Source organism: Fragaria vesca, linkage group LG7 (genome assembly GCF_000184155.1).
Source record: "Fragaria vesca subsp. vesca linkage group LG7, FraVesHawaii_1.0, whole genome shotgun sequence".
In the NCBI taxonomy this organism is placed as follows: Eukaryota; Viridiplantae; Streptophyta; class Magnoliopsida; order Rosales; family Rosaceae; genus Fragaria; species Fragaria vesca.
Window position 1 is genome coordinate 21,815,850 of NC_020497.1, and position 16,782 is coordinate 21,832,631.

The 16,782-nt window shown below is 40.6% G+C and overlaps 4 protein-coding genes across 4 annotated transcripts; all 4 read left to right on the forward strand.

Moving 5' to 3' along the window:
• Positions 1–2,536: 2,536 nt before the first annotated feature.
• LOC101299143 (polyubiquitin 11-like) lies at positions 2,537–5,298 on the forward strand. Its single transcript, XM_004309113.1, has 4 exons — positions 2,537–2,540; positions 2,843–3,070; positions 4,591–4,841; positions 5,101–5,298. Exons 1-4 carry the CDS (start codon positions 2,537–2,539, stop codon positions 5,296–5,298), a joined length of 681 nt encoding a protein of 226 aa, XP_004309161.1.
• A 1,377-nt stretch (positions 5,299–6,675) lies between these two features.
• LOC101299434 (inorganic phosphate transporter 1-11-like) lies at positions 6,676–8,265 on the forward strand. Its single transcript, XM_004309114.1, has one exon. The coding sequence runs from the start codon at positions 6,676–6,678 to the stop codon at positions 8,263–8,265; it is 1,590 nt and encodes a 529-aa protein (XP_004309162.1).
• A 1,456-nt stretch (positions 8,266–9,721) lies between these two features.
• LOC101299724 (inorganic phosphate transporter 1-11-like) lies at positions 9,722–11,287 on the forward strand. The gene has a single exon (XM_004309115.1). It carries the CDS (start codon positions 9,722–9,724, stop codon positions 11,285–11,287), a length of 1,566 nt encoding a protein of 521 aa, XP_004309163.1.
• Positions 11,288–12,495: 1,208 nt separating this feature from the next.
• LOC101300012 lies at positions 12,496–15,806 on the forward strand. Its single transcript, XM_004309116.1, has 3 exons — positions 12,496–13,108; positions 13,223–13,595; positions 13,688–15,806. Exons 1-3 carry the CDS (start codon positions 12,496–12,498, stop codon positions 15,804–15,806), a joined length of 3,105 nt encoding a protein of 1,034 aa, XP_004309164.1.
• The last annotated feature ends 976 nt before the right edge of the window (positions 15,807–16,782 follow it).

Here is a 16,782-nt window from a genome sequence, read left to right on the forward strand (position 1 = left end):
GAGAGAGAGAGAGGAAGGTATGTGAGCCCTGGTTTAACACCACCGCGTCTCCTCAACTCTGCAGAAGCACACTGCAGCACCCCACCAAAATTGTGTGAGGGGCCAATAATAAGGGGGGCACATCAGTCTTTTCGCGGTGTAGGGCAGAAAATCAATTGTGGGGACGATATCGTAGGTCTCGTATGGAACCAATTTAATTGGCGACACGTAAGAATAGGGTCTTTTTTGGTCGGGAACACTATAGTGAGGTATTCCGCGTTGTGCTAGATCATACCTTAGTGGGACCCACAAGCTCGGAGGGAGCTCAAAAATTAGGCGGGATAAACCCAAAACCTAGAAAGAGGGAGATACTTGGGGCCCATACGTGTGGGAGATTCTCATTTATTATGGGCCGGGTACAAATTCCCGAATTTTTATTTATTTGGTAATTCAAGGGAGGGAGATTATGTGTTTCTATTTTCTTTTCTTTTTTTGAAATCGATGTGTTTCTATTTTCTAGTGTATTGAATCTAAACATCGATGGCTTCGATCGTGTTGTCTATTTACTAATTTAGCTTTTATCATGTCATTTTGTTGCGATCTTACGGATTTGCAAATTGGCCAAGTTACTACCCAACTATCAAATATTCTACTTTCCATATAACTTTTCCCACTATAGTAACAAATATATGCTATGCACGTAAAGGTATTTTGTAATTTACTTGGAAAAAAAAATTGATATATATATATATATATCACACAATGAAAATGAAGAGACGAACGTTAGACTAGAAGGAGAGCTGTGGCGACGATGAGAACGAGAACACCAAGCAACAACCACAACAGTTTCCAAATATTGAAATTGGCAAAACAAACTGCATAAGTGAACTGGGCTTTTTTGAAATAAGGATTGTATGACATTGATTGGTCAAGAAAACGAGATTCATGAAAACAAGGTTTTGAAATTGGGAAAATCCAAATTGAACCTACCGAGCGTAGGTGTAAGTGCTTGTGAGGAGCAAAAATTGAAATTAATCGGTACAATAACCATGTAACATAGAATATAATTTCACTCTAAATGATCAAAAATTAAACTTTGCTCAGTATAAGCGAGCTAAGCTGGTAACGTTTTAGGAGAAATCACTCAAAACTGCACCCTTGTTTATGGGTATATACTTGTAGATTTGAGTTTCCTAGTTCAACATCATCATGAAAAAATAAATAAATATTTGTATTAATAAGAAAGTAGAGAACAACGAAGAAGAAAAGATAAATATTTGAGCCGTTGTTGGGCCTTGCGTTTTGGGTTTGGAGTTTGTTATCCCCATACAGGTTCCCAACCCCATATCCTCCAAAAACGAAGAAGAAACGCTGAGCCCTATCCATGAGCCTTTTGTGTGGTTAATCCTGGTATGTATGGCTGCGATTAATTTCATATTTGGGTTAGATTGCTGTGCGATTCGATTTCAGTTTGTGCCTGGATTCTTTTTTCTTCCGTAGTCTAGTTGTCTAGATAACTGCAGTGCTTTATTTCAATAGAATTACTTTGTTTTTTTTAGTTGCTTTGCTTTCAATAGTCTTATACGGCTTAGAGGTTTTAGACCCCAAAGTAATGTTTCGTATAGGTTAACTGATGTATGATGGCTACTGGCTTAATCACAATCCCTAAACCCTAATCCCTGATTCAGATAAACAGTTCTTTATAGTGTTTTGGTGAAAAGGTATCAAGGAAGAACAACATACGGACCTTTACCAAAGGGATATAGTACCACAGGGATATAGATGGGTTACTAGTGAGAACAAAGACCAAGCCCAAACCCAATGCCCAAACTATTCTCCTGATCCGTTACTAGCTTTAGCTCTTCTATATTGAATTGAATAAGGGTTTCCTAGTTCCAATAGGTTTAGGCAGGGGCGTAGCTACGTTGGGTCGAGAGGATTCAATTGACCTCTCTCAATTTTTGATCAAACGCATTGATGGGTTGAATTTCAAACACCAACATATCATAGTTTAACATTCTGACCCTTCTGTTAGGGACAACCAAAGAAAGAAGAGACTATTGTTTTGAAACTCCACCCATGCATGTGGGTCAAGTCCATAGTTATTTTATCGTTTATTCCAAACGAAAGCATAACCACATTAATCCTTATCAAATAATAATAAATTGAGTGAAAAAAAATTACTTTATTTATTAGTAATTTTGTATTAATTCCTTGCATAGCTGATAAGTTTATAGAGTTTCTAAAGCTTTGTTTCTGAATAAATCGTTGTTATTTTAGATTTGACCCTCTTAGTTAAGATTTCTGGCTACGTCACAAGGTTTAGGATTCCTAGTTCTAGTCAAAATAGGATTGTTTGTTCAAGGGTTAGAGCCTATAAAAGGCACTCACTAGATAGTACCAAACATTCAACAATTTCCCTTTTATTAGCTTTCCTTTCACTGTGTTCGCTATCAGCCCTCAAATTTTCGCTCTTTTGTCGAAAGGAAAACAAGATGATGAGCTATGGTAAGAAAGAGAAGGAAGCTCCTTACGGACCTTTACCAAAGGGATATAGATGGGTTCGTTCTGGAGGCATAACTATAAATAATATAAATGCAGACGTACCTGGCGAGAGATCTGCACCTGTACAACCACAACCTTTGTATTATACAGCTCCCATGCACTGTCAAATTTGTAGAGCTTTTGCAGACCACATGACACTAGAATGCCCAGATCGATTTCCCTGATGATTTCTATACAAATGACAAATATTTTCCTGGTCTCTCTCCTCCTAAATCTAGAGCTCAGAGATTAGAAGAGAGGAGGCTCCGTGAAGAAGCGTTTGAATATGTTCCTTTCAACCTTGATGCATTGGTTGCAGAATCTGCTGATCCTTTTTCCACCGATGCATTCACAGTCTTCGTCTCTCTCACCGAAAAGATGATAACTCTTGACGTTGGAAGATTTGATACCATTGACAATGTCAAAGCCAAAATCCAAGACAAGGAAGGAATCCCCCCTGACCAACAAAGGCTGAAATTTGCTGGCAAGCTGCATGTTCGCACTCTTGCTGACTACAATATCAGAAAAGACTCCACTGTCTTCATGGTTTGAATGAATCATAAAATCGGATCAATGTAAAACCCGACAATGTTTTCCTTTTTTATTCTTGTTACCTTGTTTGTCTATGAATCTACGCATCAAACATCTTAGTGATCTTTTTTGATTGATATTCAAGTTTTTCATCTTCTCAAATGTTGCTAAACACTCAACCCGAGTGTTCCTACAAGTAATTGAGACCAGTGAGAATAGTTTGTTGTTCTACACGTTTGAGCTTCCTAATTCAACATTATAGCCCTCAAATTTTCGCTCTTTTGTCGAAAGGAAAACAAGATTTCAATTCGGTCGATTTGTTGGGCCTTCCGTTTGGGCTTGGAGTTTGTTTTCCGTATATATAGGTTCCCAAACCCCCCAAAAACCTTCACTCCTAGATCGAAGAAGAAGAAGAAGAAATTAGAAACGCTGAGCCCTAGCCATGAGCCTTTCTGTGGTTAATTCAGGTATGTATGGCTGCGATTAATTTCATGTTAGGGTTTCTGCGAGGACTTGATTGCTATGCGATTCGATCTCAGCCTTTTCTTCCGTAGTCTGAATTTGTAGTTTCCTGTACGGAAGACTTGATTGCGATTCGATTCGATCTTAGACGGAATTTTGAATCCAAATGCCATCAATGTGTTTTATTGAGTTGCATTAGGTTAACTGTTAGACAGTGTTGTTTATTCTTGTTTTTGGTGAACAGGTATCAAGGAAGAACAGCATGCTCAATGTGTTGAGCCAGCTCCTTATGGACCTTTACCAAAGGGATATATATGGGTTCATGCTCGTGGCATAAATATAAATACTGACAAACCTGGCGATTACGCTGAAGGACTACCTTCTGCTTACGCAGCACCCATGTACTGTCAAATTTGTAGAGCTTTTGCAGACCACATGGCATTAGAATGCCCTGATTTCCCTGATGATTTCTATACGAATCACAAGTATGTTCCTGGTCTCATTGCTCCTAAATCTAGAGTTCAGAGATTAGAAGAGAGGAGGCTTCTTGAACAAGAGTTTGGTAGTTACATATGTTTGATTTTTTATCAATGAAATTTACTGTCAGTTCCCATTTTATTTCCATCTGTTTTTTGAGCTGAGTTTTGTTTGTGTATTTCAATGTGGTTGGTTGCAGAATATGTTCCTTTCAACCTTGATGCGTTGGTTGCAGAATCTGCTCCTTTCTCGACCGATGCATTCACAGTATGCTTCATGTTCTCCTCCTCCTATTCTTTACGCATACCTGTGATTAATAATAATTCGCGTTTGCAGATAATTTAATTTTCTCTTTTGTTTTTTCCTTACTTTTTTGAATGTTGCTAAGAGCTCTGTTAAAAGTCCATGGTGGATGTAGAGATGTTTGTATTTGTCAAATCTATAGGATTGTTAGAACTGCGCTTAATCCTTGGATACAAACGTGAAATGTCAAATTTATAGATTTGTCAAATTTGTAGAATTGTTAGAACTGCGCTTAATCCTTGAATACAAACTTGAAATGTCTTGTGAGTGTGTTGGATTTTCATTTGATTTATTTCTTGTCATCTGTGATGCAGATCTTCGTCTCTCTCACCGAAAAGATCATAACTCTCGAGGTTGGAAGATTTGACACTATTGACAATGTCAAAGCCAAAATCCAAGACATGGAAGGGATCCCCCCTGACCAGCAAAGGTTGAAATTTGCTGGCAAGCTGCTCGAGGATGGCCACACTCTTGCTGACTTGGGAATCAGAAAGGACTCCACTGTCTTCGTGGTGCTTCAAGAGAAGAAAAGTCTGATTTTTCCGGTAAACAATGTATTTAATTATATGAAACTCTGCATTTGGTCCAATTAAATTAATTTTCTCGTTTGTTTTTCCCCTTCTCTTTGGTTGTTGTTAAGAGCATTGTTAAAGTCCACGGTGGGTGTAGAGATGTGTGTATTTTGCAAATTTATAGAATTGTTAGACCTGCGCTTAATTCTTGAATAAAAACTCAAATGAGTGTGTTGGATTTTCATTTGATTTATATTTTGGTATCTGTGAACATATGCAGATCTTTGTCGAGAGTACTCTCAATGGAAAGACCATAACCCTTGAGGTTGGAAGGTTTGACACCGTTGAAGATGTCAAAGCCAAAATCCAAGACAAGGATGGCATCTTCCCGGACCAGCAAAGGCTGATTTTTGAGGGCAAGCAGCTCGAGGATGGGCGTGTTCTTGATGACTACAATATCCAAAATGAATCTACTGTCTTCCTGGTTTGACTGCTGAGGTCCTAAAGCTAATTGTAGGCTAATTGTATCGACTGCACTGTTCCTGCTAAGGCAGTGTTCACTTATGAGGTGAAGAAGCTGCAGGCAGAACAGTTTAAACCTTTTGAACTAGTGACTCTTGAACCTTTTGAGCGTGATCATGCTTGTGTGATAGGTGGTTAATTGCCTGGAACGGTCTGTAATCCATTACTCAAATAGTTTAGTCTGGCTGCGAGAACAGGATAAATGTAAAACCTGAGAATGTTTTGTTAGTGTTTTGTTGGTCTATGAAGCTATGAAGCTACGAACATCTTATTAGTGATCTTATTGGTCTACTAAACACTCAACCCGAGTGTTCCTACTCTTGCACAAATGAGGTGAAGAAAATACATATTGTTTAACCCAAATGTAAACATAATGAAGAGCAAAATGTAATTGATCGAGAGCAGTGAATCATACAGCTAAAAAAGTAACACCACAATGCAATTAAACCCTTATTAAACATGAGTAGTGTTTAGTCAGTAAAGGCAGTAACCTACAGATTACAGTGAACAAAGATATTCAATCACATATTACTCATATAACAAAGACCTAGGTTTAAGTGACAAATATATTACGCATATTCGACCAAAATGTTAAGAACAAAGTACCTACAAGACAAGACCTGTTGCAACACGCAAGAACACTTCTAAGAATGGAATCCAGACTGACGTAGTAAGGACGATTAAACCTTACACTATGATTTCAAGATTGTTACCACACCAAGCCAGAACTATATATGATTTCAAGATTGTTACCACTAGAAGGAAACAAAAATGAACCAAAAGAATGAACTGGCTTATGTAGGTTCTACCAATTAACATCAACTACTAGCATACCAGCAAAGAAAAACCCAGCAGAAAGAGTTGGATGTGTTTGTCTTTTATGATCCAGATAAAACTCCATTTTCTAGTATGCAGCAGCCAGTTTATTTGGTCGACCAATTATTAACCTTTTATTTCACCCTTGTCAACACAAAAGTGATATAATTAAGGTCAGTTTGTAGCTAGAACTAGCTCATATATTATAAGCTCAGAATAGCTGTAAGCTCATATGTTGTATTCGAAGGAACAAGATGGTGTTACTAACTTATTAGACCATAATACAATTCTACTGATCGAGACTTATAAGGCCATAACACAATATACAAGGCCAGAAAGCATAAACCATAGCATATCCTCGAATCCTTGATGGGATACCTTATATATTTTCTTGTAGTTCCCCCAAAGCTTAGGTATAAACGTCCTTCGTTGTATCAGCCAACGATCCATAATCACTTCATACAATATATATTCAGAAGCAAAACTTTGAAATATTAGACAAAAACCTGATATAGCTAAGCAGAGCAAGATGGCTATAGCCGTGCTGAATGCTTTGGATACTGCTAAAACACAATGGTACCACATGACCGCCATTGTCATTGCCGGAATGGGCTTTTTCACCGACGCCTATGACCTATTCGTCATAACCACCGTTTCGAAACTCCTCGGCCGCCTCTACTATTACGACCCCAGCACAGGAAAGCCGGGAAAGCTCCCGGTAAGCGTCAACAACTTGGTCACCGGAGTTGCCCTAGTTGGAACCCTATCCGGCCAACTATTCTTTGGCTACCTCGGAGACAAGCTTGGCCGCAAGAAAGTGTACGGCATCACCTTGATCATGATGGTCGTCTGCGCCATTTGCTCCGGCCTGTCCTTCGGGTCTACATCGGGTTCTGTGATGACAACCCTTTGTTTCTTTAGGTTTTGGCTTGGTTTCGGCATCGGCGGAGATTATCCCCTCTCCGCCACCATCATGTCTGAATATGCCAACAAAAAAACACGTGGCGCTTTTATAGCGGCGGTGTTTGCCATGCAAGGAGTAGGGATCATCTTTGCAGGGTTGGTTTCCATGACACTCTCGGCAATCTTCCTCCACTATTACGACACTCCTGGATTCAACAAAAACCCTGCCGAGTATTCCGATGTGTTCTCCACCCAACCGGAGGCCGATTATCTGTGGAGGATTGTCCTCATGATCGGAGCTTTGCCGGCTATCGTGACGTTTTACTGGCGGATGAAAATGCCCGAAACGGCTCGTTACACGGCGTTGATCGAAGGAAACGCCAAGCAAGCCGCGAGTGACATGGGTAGTGTTTTAGAGATTGAAATTCAAGCTGAGCAGGACAAGGTGGCGCAGTTCAAAGCTGCAAACGAGTACTCTTTGCTCTCAAAAGAGTTTTTCCGGCGACACGGGAAGCATCTCATCGGAACAACGACGACTTGGTTCTTGCTAGACATTGCATTCTACAGCCAAAACCTTACTCAGAAGGACATTTTCCAAAATATGGGTCTCACTGAGAAACCACAATTTGTCAATGCTCTTAGAGAAGTCTTCCAAACCTCCAGGGCCATGTTTATAGTTGCAATGTTCGGGACCTTCCCTGGTTACTGGTTCACTGTCTTCCTCATCGAGAGACTCGGCCGGTTCAAAATCCAACTCGTCGGGTTTTTCATGATGTCCTTCTTCATGTTCATCATAGGGTTCAAATATATTGAACTCAGGACTCACAAGTACACGTTTGCCACTCTATACGGTTTGACATTCTTCTTCGCCAACTTTGGCCCCAACAGCACCACGTTTGTGCTTCCGGCCGAGTTGTTCCCGACCCGTGTGAGATCCACGTGTCACGCGATTAGCGCGGCGTGCGGGAAGGCCGGTGCGATGGTTGGTGCATTTGGGGTGCAAACCTATACTTTGGATTCCGACCCCAACAAAATTAAGAAGGCTATGTTGTTCTTGGCATTTACCAACATGTTAGGGTTTTGCTTCACGTTTTTGGTCACCGAGACCAAAGGTAGGTCCTTGGAGGAGATCTCTGGTGAGGATGGCGGCAATGGTAGCAATGGTACCGGAGGCAAAAATGAAACACAGATGACCGCTACACCAGTCACCAGCTAGGTAGGGAAGATTAGGGTAATCAAATATTCAAATAAATGAGCAATATCATTTTGCCGTTAATACATGTATCTGGTGAACTAGCTATCAATAAGAGCTCAAAGCTCGTACCATGTCAATAGTTTTGTTTGAAATGTAAATAACGAGTGTGGCAATATTATCTTATCTCTAATACATAATGCATATATACTTATATATGGATCGGAACTATCAGTCTATCACAACGAGCTAGCTATATATCTTCGAATTCTGAACTCATTATGTAATCAAAAATCAATATTTACAGTTTATTTCAAAAAAAATGATAATAATAATAACGTTTCCGAAGCTAGTCATCCACGTTAGCACAAAAAATTGGATTGATGGTCGACATTGAAATAGTCTGGCAAATATGATGCAGAAAATAGTCAAAAATGGAAGTTGATGAAGAAGTAGAATACTGTTTATTTGCAGTTGAAACAGATGGACAATGTATGTACTGGGAAGCAAATGTGATTGGATATGTACTGGGAAGCAAATGTCATTGGAGCTGTAATCATTCGATTCTAAGAGCTTATTCTAACAGTCGCATAAAAAGTGCATATATAGATGTGCAAGTCCTAATTTCGAAGTCCCTTTTCCACGTACTCTCCCAGAACAATTTAATCCAATTGGCGATTGGAACGTTCATTTTTCGTGTTCTATTGAGTTAGCAAATCAAAAACATAATATGGTCTAAGATTTTATGAGCGTAATCATACAGTATATATGTGACATTCCAGGTTGCCTTGTTTGGCCTTGATCTTCTGTGACATTCTGTCATTCTGATTAGATCGATCATAGCCAGCTCAAATAACAAATTGCTATTCCCATCTCTCTTGAATCCATCAACATGATTATAAAGTCTGTTGGATCTTCTGGATATATAAGACCTAGCTACCTGGGTTTAAATAACCGATGTAAATTACAGCATATTCGATAGAAATACCAGTCCCAGAAACTGATGTGTTTGTATTAGATGATACTATGATAGATCTCCACCTTAATCGTTTGTATCAACCATGCACCAATAATTGATAAACGTACCAGTAACCATCTATCTTACCCCTTGTAATTTGTTCTAGAAATTACAAAAACAGATAAAAAGCTTAAGTTATATGTACATACGTACTTTATGTTTGTAGGTAGCTAGGGATAAATCAAGTATTAATTAACTAATTAATTAGGCCATAAGAACAAAGTATATGTATGCAGGATATGCCCTCCTACCCTATGTGAGTTTCTATGGTAAACCCACAAATCTTAGGTATAAACGTCGACCCCTTGTTGTATTAGCTATCTAGCTCTATATTTGATCCATTGGTCCTTTCCTAAAGACGCACCTTATATGAAATCAAGGGATGATAAGCTAGACTTGAAACCAGTACAGAACTAACTGACGTCTAAGGCAGCACCTAGCAAGCAAGCAAAGCAAAGCAAGATGGCTATAGCTGTACTGGCTGCTCTTGACAATGCTAAAACCCAATGGTACCACATGACAGCCATTGTCATAGCCGGAATGGGCTTCTTTACCGACGCCTATGACCTCTTCTGCATCTCCACCGTTTCTAAGCTCCTCGGCCGGCTTTACTACTACGACCCCAGCAAAGGAGCCCCCGGAAAGCTTCCCCAAGGCATCAACAACTTGGTCGTCGGTGTAGCCCTAGTCGGTACCTTATCCGGCCAACTATTTTTTGGCTACCTTGGTGACAAGCTCGGCCGCAAAAGAGTTTACGGCGTAACCCTCATCATGATGGCTGTATGCGCCATTTGCTCCGGCCTCTCCTTCGGGTCCTCACCAAGCGCTGTGATGACGACACTTTGTTTCTTCAGGTTCTGGCTTGGATTCGGCATTGGCGGAGATTATCCCCTCTCCGCCACCATCATGTCCGAATACGCTAACAAAACAACACGAGGAGCTTTCATAGCGGCGGTGTTTGCCATGCAAGGCGTTGGGATTATCTTCGCCGGTTTGGTTTCGATGACACTCTCAGCAATCTTCCTCAGGCGGTATCCAGCACCAGCATTCAATGCAAACCCTACAGACTATTCTGATGTATTATCCACGCAGCCGGAAGCCGACTTCTTGTGGAGGATTGTCCTCATGCTCGGGGCTCTTCCGGCCGTTGTGACATTCTACTGGCGCATGAAAATGCCCGAAACGGCGCGCTACACGGCGTTGATCGAAGGAAACGCCAAGCAAGCAGCAACCGACATGGGTCATGTTTTAGAGATCGAAATCCAAGCGGAGCAGGACAAGGTGGCGCAGTTCAAGGCTGCAAATGAGTACAAGTTGCTCTCCGGAGAGTTCTTCAGGCGCCATGGAAAGCATCTCATCGGAACAATGACGACTTGGTTCTTGTTGGACATTGCGTTTTACAGCCAAAACTTGACTCAGAAGGACATTTTCCCTGTGATGGGTTTGACTGATAAACCTAAAACGGTCAACGCTCTTATGGAAGTCTTCCAGACCTCTAGGGCAATGTTTGTGGTTGCGTTACTGGGGACGTTCCCTGGTTACTGGTTCACTGTAGCTTTCATTGAAAAGCTCGGACGATACAAGATCCAACTCGTCGGATTCTTCATGATGTCTGTGTTCATGTTCATCATTGGGATCAAATACGAGTGGCTTATAAATAACCCGCCAGTATTTGCTACTCTCTATGGTCTGACATTTTTCTTCGCCAACTTTGGTCCGAACAGCACCACTTTCGTGCTTCCGGCGGAGCTGTTTCCGACGCGGGTGAGGTCTACTTGCCATGCGATTAGTGCGGCGTCCGGGAAGGCTGGTGCGATGGTTGGTGCATTTGGTATACAAAACTTAACTTTGGATGGAAAACCCAAGTCGATTCGAAAGGCTATGATGATTTTGGCGTTTACAAACATGTTAGGGTTTTGTTTCACGTTCATGCTCACTGAGACCAAAGGGCGGTCCTTGGAGGAGATCTCCGGCGAAGATGGTGGCAACGGCGGCAAAAATGAAACACAAATGAGTGATGATGATTGAGTAGCAGGGAAAGCATTTTCTTTTTAAATATGTTGTCAAATAAATGAGCAAGATGTTATTTGCAAGAGAGAAAAAAAAAAAGAGTGATACCAAGCTAGCTATTTCCACAGAAGTAGAAATAAGATCGATCGAGCTGCAAGGTTACGGACTAGTTTGAACTTTGAAGTTTGAAGTACAAGTTATTGTTCAAGGCCTTGTTTAAGATGAATTAAGTAAGTGGATGGCGTCGATCACTGTCCATTTTCAACAATGTAAGTTACCTTTTTTTGATATACTTTTGTGAGTGAAGATGTTTGTATATGTTTGCTACAAAATAAAAGTTGAATCTTATTTTACGTACTATGTTAATTAGCTCCCCATAATCGTTGAGTTTCAATTCTTTCATGCACCACTTGATCGATTTCTTATATATAAATGGAATTTAAAACCTCTCACTAATGAGCAAACGGCCTAACGCTGATCGATATCACCATACGTTTTGAATTACAAACGGCTAGTTTATGATTCATATAACTCGAAGAAAATAAATATTATTATGGTTAGAAATTATCCTCTATTACTGAAAAACAAACAACAAAATTATAAAACAAAATCTCGACTAACTCTCCTTCGAGTTTCCGTATCGTGTTCCTTGTTGTGGTAATTCCCCCGCTCGAGTTTACGTTGCATGGAAACGGAAGTGCTTCTATATGCCACCGTGGCGCTTCCAAAACAGAAGCACACATTTTCGTCGAGCTTCTAAACCGCCTTTTTCCGGAAGCGAGATTATGATATAGAACAGCTTGCACAAATATTTAAGACACAGCTTGTTAGGAAGGCAAAGAAAACAAAGTCAAAGCAGCAGCTTTGAATCTGCAAAGCAGTAGCTTTGTTCCTACATATTTTCTATCAGCATTAGGATTATTTTACTTTCTATGTTTTCATTAGAAGTTAAGTTTTATTTAGAATAAAGGATTCCTAGTTCTAGTATGATTAGGTTTATTTCTGTGCCTATATAAGGCCCCTGCTAAATTGTATTTTCATTCAAGTTATCAATAAGAAACCAAAAAAAAATTAGAGTAGAAACTCTTGTGTTTTAGGCTTGTGCCTGTGTTTTGCTAATGGATTCTAGCTTACTCCATAAGGTTTCGATGCTTGACGAAACCTTGTTTCTATCGTGATTACGCTTCCGTATCATTTGGTAACCAGAGCCGGGATTCGCCCGCTCAATGGGAGACGATTCAGTGGACGAAATCACTATCACCAACTTCGCCGACGCTGGTTGTGCGATTAAAGACATTCAGAAGTATTTACAGGATCATTCGAAACTTGTAGCTGACCAATTCGAAATCTTCCGACAGCAGACACAAGATTTTGTGAGAGAATCAGTGCAAGATGCAACAGAGGAAATTCGACAATTAATTTTGCAGATGAACGTAAATCCAATAGGAGATGCTCATCGCACCAACGGATTTGCCGGAGGTCGTGGACATCGCCGAGAACGCCACATGGGAATTGATGATCAACGCGCTATGGGATTCGCCCGTAGACGTGGCCATCAACAAGGAGGTCGACGTATCGAAGGGTTTGAACGTGACCAAGACTTTGAAGAAACCGCACAACGAGAACTCATTGAATTTGCCAACTTCAATGAAAGGGAACCTACTTATCAACGATGTCAAGGAGGCGAAGACTTTAAGATTAAGGCTGATATCCCTAACTTCACTGGAAATTTAAATGCTGACGAGTTCTTGGATTGGCTAATGGAAGTTGAGAGGTTATTTGAGCTTATGGGAATCGCTGCAAACAAGCGTGTGAAGTATGCAGCTTATAAACTAAAAGGTATTGCAGGGCATTGGTGGTAGCAAATACAAGAAGAGCGATTCGAGTCAGGCTTGGCTCCAATTGTAACCTGGGACGTTATGAAGATGCTCTTGGAAAAAAGATTTCTACTAGATGATTATGAGCAAACATTATTTGAGCAGTACCAAGAGGTTTCTCAAGAGAACAGATCAGTCCAGGACTTCACAACCGATTTCTATCGGCTTGTAGAACGAAACAAATTGACAGAGACTAAAGCTCAACAAGTTGCAAGATATATACGGGGATTAAATCCTCAAATTCAGGACAAAATTGGGTTGCTTACATTCAAGGATGTTGGAGAAGCTCACAAAATGGCCTTGAAAGCTGAAAAGCTTGCAAAAAGCACCATTGCAACAACAAATAACAGACGGAGCTGGAATGACACAGCAACTTTCAGCAGAACCAAAGAAAGCATTGCAACCAAGCCTCTTAGTATTTCCAACAAACCCATAGAGGTGGCAGCAAGGTCAGCAGTCAGACCAAAAGGTCTTCTCAAAGTAGTACAAGTAACTCAGACCCGTACGCTAGGCCTCGTTTGAATACATGCTTTAAATGCAGCAAACCAGGGCACATCTCCAGTCAATATCCTCTACGGCAAACTGAAAAGGCTGAAAGGACTGAAAAGCGTCTTGTTAACTTCATAGAAGGAGATGATGAACAACACGAAGAAGAAGAAGAAGACGAGGTGGTGGAGGAAGCAGAAGAATATTCTGGTGATGACAGGGAGTACAATTTAGTTACTCAACGGCTTGTTAACTTCATAGAAGGAGATGATGAACAACACGAAGAAGAAGAAGAAGACGAGGTGGTGGAGGAAGCAGAAGAATATTCTGGTGATGACAGGGAGTACAATTTAGTTACTCAACGGCTGTTGTGTTCAACAAAACAAGAAAACCAGCGACATAGTATCTTTCGGAGTACATGCACTATCAAAGAAAAACCTATGTCATTGATAATAGACAGTGGAAGTTGTGAGAACTTCGTCTCAAAGAAAGTGGTGGAACACTTCAACCTTCTTACTATGAAACATAGAGCTCCATATGCCATTGGATGGATCAAGAAAGGCCTAGAAGTTCGCATCACCGAAACATGTAAAGTGTCAATTTCAATTGGGAAATTCTATCAAGATGAAGTTGAATGTGACGTGGTAGACATGGACGCCAGCCACGTACTTCTAGGCAAACCATGGCAGCATGATGTCAACACTATCCACAATGGAAGAGAAAACACAGTATCGTTCATATGGGAAAAACACCATATTACTTTGAAGCCTAAGACCAAGCCTACAAATCTGGTTTCACCAAAAGAGTCTAACTTTCTTATTGTTGCTGAACCTTGTGAAAAGGTGGAAGAACTTGTGAAGGATGCAGAAGCTATTTATCCTTTGGTGGTTAGGGAAGTAATGGTGGCTGAGGACAACAAAGAGGAGAAGAAAATTCCAAAAGAAGTCCAGCAATTACTGCAGGATTTTGAAGAATTATTGGCTGATGATCTTCCAAATGAACTACCTCCTATGCGAGATATCCAACACCAAATCGATCTTGTCTCTGGAGCTAGTTTACCTAACCTCCCTCATTATCGGATGAGCCCTAAGGAGAACGAGATACTTAAAGAGAAAATTGAAGAGTTGCTACGAAAAGGACACATTCGAGAAAGCATGAGCCCTTGTGCAGTGCCTGTTTTGTTAGTACCAAAGAAGGATAGGAGCTGGAGGATGTGTGTGGACAGCCGTGCAATCAACAAGATCACAATAAAATATCGGTTTCCGATTCCTCAACTTGAAGATATGTTGGATGTCCTAGGTGGCTCAGTAGTATTCTCTAAAATTGATCTGAGAAGTGGATATCATCAAATTCGAATCAAACTAGGCGATGAATGGAAGACGGCATTCAAAAGCAAAGATGGGCTTTACGAATGGTTAGTCATGCCGTTTGGATTATCTAATGCACCTAGTACTTTCATGAGAGTGATGAATCAAGTCCTGAAGCCTTATATTGGGACATGTGTGGTAGTATACTTTGACGACATACTAATCTACAGCAAGAGCAAGGAAGAACACTTGCAACATCTGCGTAAAGTTCTTGAAGTTCTCCAAGAAAATAAGTTGTACGTGAACTTGAAGAAGTGCAGTTTCATGACCAAGAAGCTTCTGTTTTTGGGTTATGTGGTTAGCTCAGAAGGTATAAATGTTGACCAAGACAAGGTGAAAGCAATTCAGGAATGGCCTACACCTAAAACAGTTGGTGACGTACGAAGTTTTCATGGATTGGCAACCTTCTATCGCCACTTTGTGCCAAATTTCAGTGCTATCACTGCACCAATAACCGAATGTATGAAGAAAGGCAGATTTCAATGGGGTGAAGAACATGAAAAGAGTTTTGCCATGATTAAGTACAAGTTAAGCACAGCACCGGTACTAGCTCTGTCTGATTTTGACAAGATTTTTGAGATAGAAACTGATGTTTGTGGGGTAGGAATAGGGGCTGTCTTATCTCAAGAAAGGAAACCAGTGGCGTATTTTAGTGAGAAGCTTAATGAAGCTAGGCAAAAGTGGAGTACATACGACCAAGAGTTCTATGCAGTTGTTCGGGCCTTGAAACAGTGGGAACATTATCTTGTGCAGAGGGAATTTGTGCTATACACTGACCATCAAGCCTTGAAATACATCAACAGTTAAAGAAGTGTGAACAAAATGCATATCCGGTGGGTTACTTTCCTACAAAAGTTCCCTTTTGCGATCAAGCACAAGTCTGGAACACTTAACCGTGTTGCAGATGCGTTAAGTCGAAGAAGTCAACTATTGGTTACACTTTCTCAAGAGGTTATTGGTTTGAATTTTGTAAGAGCTTTATGAGGAAGATGAAGACTTCAAAGAAATTTGGGCCAAGTGTGTGAAGCAAGAACCCTGCAACGACTTCTTCATCAAAGAAGGTATCTTTTTCAAGGAAACAGAATATGCATACCAAGGTCTTCACTTAGAGAGATGTTGATTCGAGAATTACATGGAGGAGGCTTAAGTGGACATCTAGGCAGGGATAAAACTATAGCGAGTCTGGAGGAGAAATATTATTGGCCTCAGCTGAAACGAGAAGTGGGAAACATCGTCCGTAAGTGTTACATCTGCCAATCTTCTAAGGGACGATCTGAAAATACAGGACTCTATATGCCTCTGTCAGTACCTAAGGGAATTTGGGAAGACCTCACCATGGACTTCATATTAGGGTTACCTCGGACACAGCGAGGAGTTGACTATATATTGGTGGTGGTGGATAGGTTTTCAAAGATGACACACTTCATACCATGTAAGAAGACATCTGACGCTTCTCACATTGCAAGATTGTTCTTTAAAGAAGTGGTCTGTTTGCATGGAGTGCCTCAGTCTATTACTTCTGATCGAGACACCAAGTTTCTAAGCCACTTTTGGATTGCTTTGTGGAAGACATTTGGGACTACGCTCAACCGAAGCAGTACCGCTCATCCACAAACCGATGGACAGACCGAAGTTACTAATAGAACATTGGGGAATATGATTCGGAGTACTTGTGGAGACAAGCCAAAGCAGTGGGATGTTGTTCTGCCTCAGGTTGAGTTTGCCTATAACGGTTCAGTTCACAGCTCTATTGGAAGGACACCATTTTCAGTGGTGTATGTTT